The sequence below is a fragment of the Pyxicephalus adspersus genome, chromosome 2, assembly GCF_032062135.1.
Source record: "Pyxicephalus adspersus chromosome 2, UCB_Pads_2.0, whole genome shotgun sequence".
Classification (NCBI taxonomy): domain Eukaryota; kingdom Metazoa; phylum Chordata; class Amphibia; order Anura; family Pyxicephalidae; genus Pyxicephalus; species Pyxicephalus adspersus.
Genome location: NC_092859.1, coordinates 154,889,707 through 154,899,196, shown reverse-complemented (window position 1 = coordinate 154,899,196; position 9,490 = coordinate 154,889,707). Strand labels below are relative to the sequence as shown.

Below are 9,490 nucleotides of genomic sequence, written 5' to 3'. Positions count from 1 at the left end.
AAAAAAAAAAGACCTAATACAGCCTCAACAATTAAGGACTTATAATAGGCTATGACATAATGCTGGGTTTAAAAATACTTCAAATCTTCAGTCTTCCCTTTCACTAGATCTACCCTCCAGTCTCCCCTTCATTAAATCTGCCCGCCAGCCTTCCCTTCATTTAATTAGCTCTCAGGCCTCCTCTAATAAATCTGCACGCCTGCCTACCCTTCATCAATTTTTTATCCCTTCATCACACTTTTTAAGTTAAATTTATAATTTATTATATGATTAAAAATTCAAAGATATGTTAGCTGTTATGGAAACCTTTTTTTTACATCCCATCTCACACAGTGTTTAACGCGTTTCGCAACATAAGTTTCCTCAAGTCTGATGAGACTGGTATCATATCTGAAATCTATTTCTTGTGGTTGTAATACTAGTCAGATATGATTTCAGATATAATACCGGTCTCATCAGTCCTGAGGAAGCCTATGTTGAGAAACATGGGGGTCTTGGGGAACCCCTATTAAGTAGACCAGGAAAATGGTATACATTTTTTCGTGCCACACAATTTTGTATACCTATCAGAGAATCAATTTTAAGGGTGGTAAAGGCACCAATTATGAAGTTTATCACACATTTAAAGTTTAATATATGGTAATTGTTATGCTGTTATGGAAACATTGTTCTCACAGTGTTTAATGCGTTTCGCAACATAAGCTTTCTTAAGTCTGAAGAGACCGGTATCATATCTGAAATCTCATCTGCCAAGTATTAAAATCTATTTGCCAAAATCTAAAATCTATTTGTTTTGGTTTTAATACTTGGCAGATTTAATTTCAGATATTATTCATATATTTAGATATATATTATTGCGAAATGCGTTGAACACTGTGAGATTGGATGTACAAACAATATTTCCATAACAGTTAACATATCTTTGAATTTTTAATATTAAAATAAATCATATTTTTAACTTAAAATGTGTGAAACATTCTATAATTAGTGCCTTTGAATTGGGGGAGGTCAATGGGTAAAAAGTCTTCTAAATTGGTGTTAAGTGAAAATAATGATCTCCGTATTGTGGTGGCTGGAATACAACCTTTTAAGATATCTAAAAACATCATCGGAGTCAGGCAGCTGGCTCTGCCAAGTGTTGTGGCCCCTGAACTATGCCGGCATCATCGAATGTAAAATCAATCAGCTTCAGTTTGAGGGACCCCTAGCAACCTCTGGGGGCCCCCTGGTTGAGATTGCCTTGCATTAGTCATCATGGCCCTTTAAGAATTGGCTATAGCTCATTAGCTGTGATTTTGTACAGCACAATATTTAATTACTGCAGCCCTGGGCTGTGCTGATGCAATAACAAGTTCCTGGAAAGCTGGAGAGAGATTCGGAGAGCGGGCCAGATGTTGGATTCCAGGGCTGAGCTGAGTGATTGGTGAAGTAATCCAGCCGTGTCACTGGGGAATATCCTGATTGGCCGATCAGAGAGGTTATGAGCGTTGAGTACCGGCACCCCCGTCCTTCTGAAGTGTATACGTGTAGAATTACTAACGCATGGGTGTGCCACCGATATATGTTACACGCTATGAATACATTGTGATACATGCATACATAGGAAACAAGTTATCTATACATTGTATTTGTTGAAACAGGGAAATGCTAAATAAAAATAATCACCTTTCAAGAAATACACAAACATTGTACATTATAATAAACTTTTTTTAATATACAAGTCTTGTGTGTTATTGTTTGTGTTTATTTTAACATATTTTTTGTCTTTTAGATAATCAAAGCTCCTCCCCCACCTCCAGAAGAGGACAGTGAGGTAGGTCACCTCTATTATTATAATTTATTGAGTTTATAGTATTCATGTCATTAATTATTGGATTTCTAATTAGCACTGGAGGATAGAAGTTCACAGCTGGAGATAGTTCTCTTTTTAATTATTAATCTTACACTATGATATCTCATTTTGAATAGGGAGAGGCTGCCGAGTAACATATGCATGGATTGCCTTTACACCCCTCAATTTCTGCAGCCCTTACACCCCAAAATAAATATACTCCTGCAGAGGGGCCCCCCCTACAGTTCAAGGGGTAAATGCTCATTTACATCTCGGGTACCCATAAAAAGAACTTCTGCTTATCTTATCTTCCTGCAAGTTCCTTTCTTGCTGTAGTTGCAGGTTACACTTTATCATCCACAATGCAAGATAACAGCCCGGCATTGTAAGACAGAACCCCAAGGAACCTTCACACTGTTAATTGGAGAAATGTGGTTGTTGGGGAATTGGGGCAAGGGTATTTTTTATATATAAATATATATATATATACAAATATATATATATATACACAAAAATATATATATATATATATATATATATATATATAAATAGATATATATGTATATCTCTTAGCATTCGAAGTAACATGGCAGTCAAAAAGTAATTTCTCGAATCATTTCACAGAAATGGTCTGTGCTTACTTTTTTATTTTCTTCACATGATAACCCAGATCACATATCTACAGCTTTGTACAGACAGTAGAGATGATCATCTAGGGTGAAAATCTAACTAGCACAGTACCATGTTGGGTAACCAGCTGCTTAGGTTCCTATTGCTTAGTAATTAGGAGGACGCAGTGGGGTGCTTATTGGCCCCCATTCCTTCTTGTCTTACCCCATTCACATCTCCATAGAGCAGAACATCGCTCCCTGTACTGTGCTGTTTGTTCTGGTTGAGATTGGAGATTTTGGATCCATTGATAAAAGTGAATGTTCACCACATACACAAAGCTAAGTGAAATATTCCGTGCAAATTGATCAGAGTAAATTAACTCCAGGTACGTTGCACATGTTCATATATTGGGGTTACAGTACAGGTTCAAAACTCCGGCAACCTCCAGGCCTGAGGAGTGCCGGATTTTCAAAAATCCTGGATTTTTGAAGGTTGTATATGCTGTATATATTTAAAATGAAATGACACTAAAGGAAAAGCAAGTGAAATTTTAATGTTCACCAACTAAATAAAACAGTTTTACAGAATTTTAGTTCAACTAATCAAAAATAAATTAATCATTACAGTACCCTGGAAAAGTCTTCATGGCTGACAGTATGAGCATCAACAGGAACAGCTTCATTTTATGGAGAAAAGCAAGACCTAACATCTGATTCTGGAGTACGGCGCCATCAAAACATGAAAGGCGCCTCCAGAAAATATTGTAAATTTGAAAATGCGCCCTGAAATCGGTGCCGGAAAATAGAAGCAACAGGATTATTGAAGGCCGGATTTTTGAATGTCAACTGTAATATAATAAAAGATCTTAGATTGTACACTAAGCAAACTAATGTATCACACTGCAAGGAATAGTTCAAAAAACAAGATTTTTGCTTGCACTTGATTGGAGGGTTGGAGTCAGTGGAGATTCACGTCTTTTGCTAAGCTGAATAAATTATCCCTTGCAAGGGGATATTACGCTTTGATAAGTCTAAATTCATTTAGTAAAACAACCTCTTTGTATATGATCATTTTACTACTAAATGAAACCTCAAGAACATTGAGGATAACAATAACCAGCTGTTGTGTGCAGTAATTCATAGCAGCCAATCAGTGTTCAGCTCTCCCTGTTTCACTTGGAACAGTTACATGGAACAAGAAATCATTTGTGATTGCTATGTGTAACAATGCTTTATGTCTTGCAGACTCATATCTCCTTATTATAGTCCAGGTTTTAAAATATTACATCATTTCTTTGATTCTTATGCTGATTTTGTGTGTGGAGGGGGTAGTGCATAATGCCCTATGCTTTGATTTTGCTGAGATCCTGAATCCAAGATTAGGTCACATATAATATTTGCTTTAGCAGCATCTAAGAGATGTATCAACCTTTGTGTTTGAGACTTTTTCCCCTTTTGGGTAATGTTTCTTTGCAGCATATGTATAATAAGGATTAGGCATTCGGTTCTTAATTCGTTCTTTTAAAATAGCTTGGACGCGCCCAATACGCCGCACTCGCTTAATGAAATTGTAAGCGAGAATGACCAGTGTAAAATCACCAAACTAGATGGAATTTTAATTAAAAAAAAAAAAGACTGCGGGCTGTGCTGATTAATGTATGCACCCACAGCTGCATTCATTGATCAGCTCAGTGTGCAATCCCCCGCACTAGAGGTTAAATTCAAAACCTCTATTGCTCTCTGCTTGGCTGAGGAAAGGAAAATCCTGATGAAGGGTCATCATGATTTTCCTTTCCTCAGCCAATAAGAGAGCACTAGAGGTTTTGAATGGTGAGACTTGTCCCCATTTATTCTCTAGTGCCACTGATCGCACACGCGAGGATTCCCAGGGCTGCATGAATCAATGCAGCCCTGGAAATCCTCCTGTACCATTCTTTATAGTTGTTGGTTGTACTGACATTGGCCTTCTGTAGGCGACTGAGACAGGCATTCCAAAAAGACAGCCTATCATTGGATGATCATGAGCATGGGCACGTTTCCCATGTGCATGATATCTGAACTCAAAAGTTTCTGAGCTCAAATTCCAAGTTCCGATCCAAGTTTGGAAAAGCTAAAATCTGAGATGGAGCCAAATGAAATCAAACCAAATTATATCAACCAACCATCTCTAATCTTAGTAAAACACTTTACTCAGTAAATCCCATTACCGAAGCATTCTTGATAATACTGAGACTTTATTATGGGCGCCTTACACCCTCTACTGTCTATTTGGTGAAAAAGACTTTTGGTCTTCGGGCGTTTAAAAGTCCACTCAAATCTCACATATCAATGCTGCGTAGACACTGGAAGATTAAATTACCCAACAGATTCATCTATCCCTTGCGGACTCAGGTGGTAGGTCTTAGAATGATATCATACTTTGGCTACTAGATTCCCTCATTTATTTGTTTTACATTATAGAGCAGTCAGGAGGGGGTGTGACAGCTTTTCTTGGCTTCATAATGCTGATAATGAAAAACAGAACCCAAAACTCCCACGCAGCAATCTTGCTACAAAAATCCTTGAGATATACAAACTCTGGAAGGTATAAATATTCAAAATACGCTTTTTATTTACATTTTGGAGTTATAATTGCTGTGTTCCCCTCCTAAGTATTTCCTGCAATGCACTTATTTAAAGATTTGTACTTCCATATTTTTATAATTGAGTTTATTATAAATATCTACAGAGTAACCACTAGAGGGAGCACTGTATCTGACACAGACTCATGCATTGTTGTCATTCCACTCATAGGGGTCTATTTAAAAATGATTTTGCCCAAGATTCAACCAACTTTAATCCAATATGTACTAATTTGCACATTAGATTAGGTGTGAATCAACTTCTTTATAACTGCTTTATATATTTTTTATTTGAATCTAATACAATAAATGTACATTTTGGGTGAATCCTGGGTAAAATCACGTATTAATGGACCAGATAGATACCTTAGCTATATGGTAGCTAAGCTATGTAGGCATTCAATCCCACAATCTTACATGTCGCATTAAACACCTGACTGCCCTAAATTGCCCTATTATATTTTGTAATCCCTCCAATATACTTATTATGCCTGTAGCCTCTGTGCCAGCACAACTGCACATGCACATCTCAATTTACTGTGTACGCATGCCTATTGTAGTCCCTGCAGCCTACGTGCCAACCCTACTGCACATGGGCACTCATTGTATTTATGACAAGAGCTTCTATACTTCCCTCTTTGTACTTTGCATGGCCCATCTGCAGTCCCTGGGGTGCGTACATGTTGGAATGGCTACAAGGGGGGGCTCCATAGAGATTTTCATGTAGACAAAGTCAGGGCAGAAAAAGAATTGGCTTTAGGGAATTAGGCTTTTTAAGTTTAAAAAATGCAATTATGCCTATATATGTAAGTATATGTTGTATAGTGTGACTTGCGTTTAATTACACCTTAATCTTGTATCATGAGCCATATTAGGTATTGTACATAAAATATTGTATAGAAGTCAGTTATGTACACAGTAAATCCAGGCCACCTCTCCACAATTCCCTGCGCCTTCTTATCTGTTTCTGACCCTAATTCCACCTTCATTCCCCATTTGGATGCCAAGGTGTGAAAGTCATTATTAATGGCCTCCTATTCCATAAAATGTACTGGCAGGGGAGAACCACGTGGGGAGTTCCTCCATTGGTTACAAAGGGTTCCTTGAGCAATGAGCAATTTGCACCTCTCAGGTCAGTTTAGGTGACACCAATGATCTTTTTGGCTATCTGTAAGGGTGACATTCTTCCCAATGGCCAGCAATGTAAGAACCATTATTGCCATTGACTAGCTGGGCATATAGTAATTATAGAAGTGGTTCCCTGAAGTCCATAAATTATTTCAAAGGCCATGTTGGAAAGGTGGAGAAACACTGCCATATACCTTTCAGCAGTATGGACGGCACGGGATATGCTACAATAATGCTCATTTCTACCATTTCTACCATTTATTTTCCAAAAACCATAGGAAAATTGCAATGGCTTAATATTGTTTTTGCATACAGTCGAATGAGCAACCAGTTAGATTTAGAGGCATGATTCCATATAATATATTATCACAAATTGCTTCTTACCCATTCAAAGTTTGATTCATAAAGTCCTAAGTTGTTTTTCTGGAGGTATGCATCGAGACCATTTATTGAAAAACATACATTTAAAAAAATAGTTTATGTGTTTGGACCATATGAATTTCCGATTGCAAATAATTTATTCTTTTAATGGGCGTGCTGTAAAAAGTGATCCAGATGATGTTGTTTTATGTCTTGGTGGAGGGGGCTGATTGTTGGAGTGGCATGGCCAAGGCGATGGGTGAGGACGTGACCTGAAATGACAGCATTCCTAACATCTGGAGAACGTTTGTCTAGGGCGGCACGGATACCTTGTGCAGCGGGGTCGGGTAAGGTGCCGTAAGGACAACAAGATTGATTAAACTAAATAATATTTAGCAGCCATTAGAGGGATTAAGTTATTTAATCCAACCATTTTATTCTGATCAGCAAAATATGTATTTACCTGGGTGTGCCATAACATTGTGCTTTTAAAAGGCAAACATATATCTGCAGAATAAACAAGGAATACAGCTTTAAATTCCTCTTTGTTTAATAACTAACATGTGTATTTTTTTTGTGCATTAAATGTTTTTGTTGGGCATTTTTGCACTTCACATTTATAATGAAACCCAGTGAAGAGGTTTTTAAAGCTGTCTGGTCCAGGTATGCTAAAGGTTGACCTAAAAAGTCTAGAAATTAAGATGGAATACCGTTCACTGGAGCTCAGTATTTTTCTTTTTTTTTAAGTTTCTGCCAAAGACATTTAAGGCTAGGAAAGGAAAAGCAAATAAAACTTTGTAAAAACTGGTAAAAATGAGCATTAATGTAGCATATCCCGTGCCGTCCATAGTGCTGAAAGGTATATGGCAGTGTTCATAACTGGGGTCAATTGTGAAGATAATAATGCACATGTAAGACCACTCTTGGCCCATAGCAAGCCTCAGCTTCGGAAGGCTAGATCCACCGTTCCAGCACATGGTTGCCCCCAGGACTTGTGTGTGCAATGAATAGCATCTAGGAAAGGACTGACAGTGGACCAGGAGCTTATAGATAATGCAGTACAAATGATCCCAGCAGAGGAAAGTTCACAATGCTGAGCCGGAGTTCATACGCAGGTAATCGGTCCACCAGACAAGGTAGCAAAGTGACAAAGCAGATCAGCACATGGTAGCTCCAGGTAGCATACAATCACAAGGTCAGCAACAGTAAATATAACGAAAAAACACACCATTAGTAGATCAGCCTAGCTCAACGCTATTTCACAACATAGAGGGAAATAAATCTGTCATTCAACAAAACATTCTGTAGCAGAGAATGAATGTTTGCCATTGAAAACACATTAACTTCGCAGATCCTCCACCTGAGAATGGTGAATGCCAAATTCTCCCCTTTATAAACAGTCCCCATAGCGTCTTTTTTGAAACACTAAAGATTGTCAAAGTAGTAATGGATAAATAAAATAGAATAAAACTTTCCATCTAATCTAATAAATTTTAGGGTAGCATCAATCAATCTTTGATTGGCAGATGCAGTGTTGTAGAGTGACCCTGAAGTGTTTTGGTTGCCAACGAATTTTCCAATTTCATGTTCGGGTTTTCCTTTTGCCAAGCCAAATAAATACTCCTACAACTATGATAAAACTGATTCAGCATGTGGAAAACCATGCATGGTAATCCCTGGAAGGGCTGAAAGTCCCTAAAGATCCCCTGTAACAATAAGCACAACAATTAACATGAATATACACGAGAGATACTGGTAAATTTAAACCAAGCCCATCGTCCTTGTGCTGCTGCTAATTTTTTTTATTCTTAGCAGTTTTGTCTTGTTTATTTCCAGAAGGGTTTGAAGTTATTTTAATCTTCCCGCTGAGCAAGCACAATCTTTCAGCTGTGTTTTTTAAGAATGTCCTTGAATCCCTTTAAAGACATTCAGAATAGATTTTGGGTGCAGAAGAGCTGTTGGGTGGGGAGAGACTGAAGAGTTGTTGGGGTGGTCAGAGTGTCAGGGCTGGACAGTTGTGAAGATCTGGAGTAGAATGGCGATGATATATTAGTAAAGTGAAGATGCATCTTTTTCATGCTGGATTAACAGTTCTGCTGGAGTATGGAGGGTGTTTAAAACAAACTTTACACACTTTGCACTGCTTGCACAGTGAAGAGTAAGAAACACCAACATATTCATAACTAGAGGGTATGGTGGTGCCATCTTTGGCATAAGCTCGAAGAGAAGACACTTTGCACCTCTGACAACTGTGGGTGTCTATCTTATATTTCACAAATCAAAGGAGTGAGTGTGTATCAGGTGCCAGCTGTCTAGGTTCTGAGCTGGTACATTCATACCTTCCTCTCAGCCACGTGATTTTGTGTGGTTCCCCATGGCTGGCTCCTTGCCAGCTGCTTGACCACACACATGGCAGCTCTGGTTGGGAATGAACCAGCGCCTGCAGATTTGACAGCTGGTACTGCTCACTGCAGCCCCTGTTCTTTCCTTAAGGGGCTGCCAAAGGTAGACATGGAGTCTCCCAAAGCAGTGGTGGTTCCTGCGTAAGAAACCAGTGAATCCACTGCAACCACACTACCAGTGTGAATTCAGACTTTCATAGTGAATTCCAGCCTAATTTCCCAGAGCCCCCCAAAGAAAACAGAAAAAGTATTGCAGAAGCCACGGACCCCCAAACATGATAATTATTGACTTGTTATTCTGTCTGTAATTTTTTTGCAGAGAGCAGGGAAATATACACTGTTGGTGGTGGGCAAGGGAAAAACTTCCATGTTTGTAAATGGTCTATAAGCAGACTGGGTGCATTCCACCATGGTCACTGCACCAGATTTGCCACCCATCTTCTAAAATTTCATTAGAACCTCTGCCAAACTTTGCCACAGGCACCATCTCTCCTTAATAATTAAACATTCAGAGGTTAATCTCTAAGGAAGTGAATG

General features: G+C 38.5%; 1 protein-coding gene across 1 annotated transcript in view; it reads left to right on the top strand.

Moving 5' to 3' along the window:
• The window catches only part of ANTXR1 (ANTXR cell adhesion molecule 1), a 125,725-nt gene that overhangs the window by 58,478 nt on the left and 57,757 nt on the right, over positions 1 to 9,490 (top strand). The window contains exon 14 of the mRNA XM_072402824.1: positions 1,772 to 1,813. Within this exon, the coding sequence (XP_072258925.1) occupies positions 1,772 to 1,813 (42 nt within the window). The remainder of the gene's footprint in view (positions 1 to 1,771; positions 1,814 to 9,490) is intronic.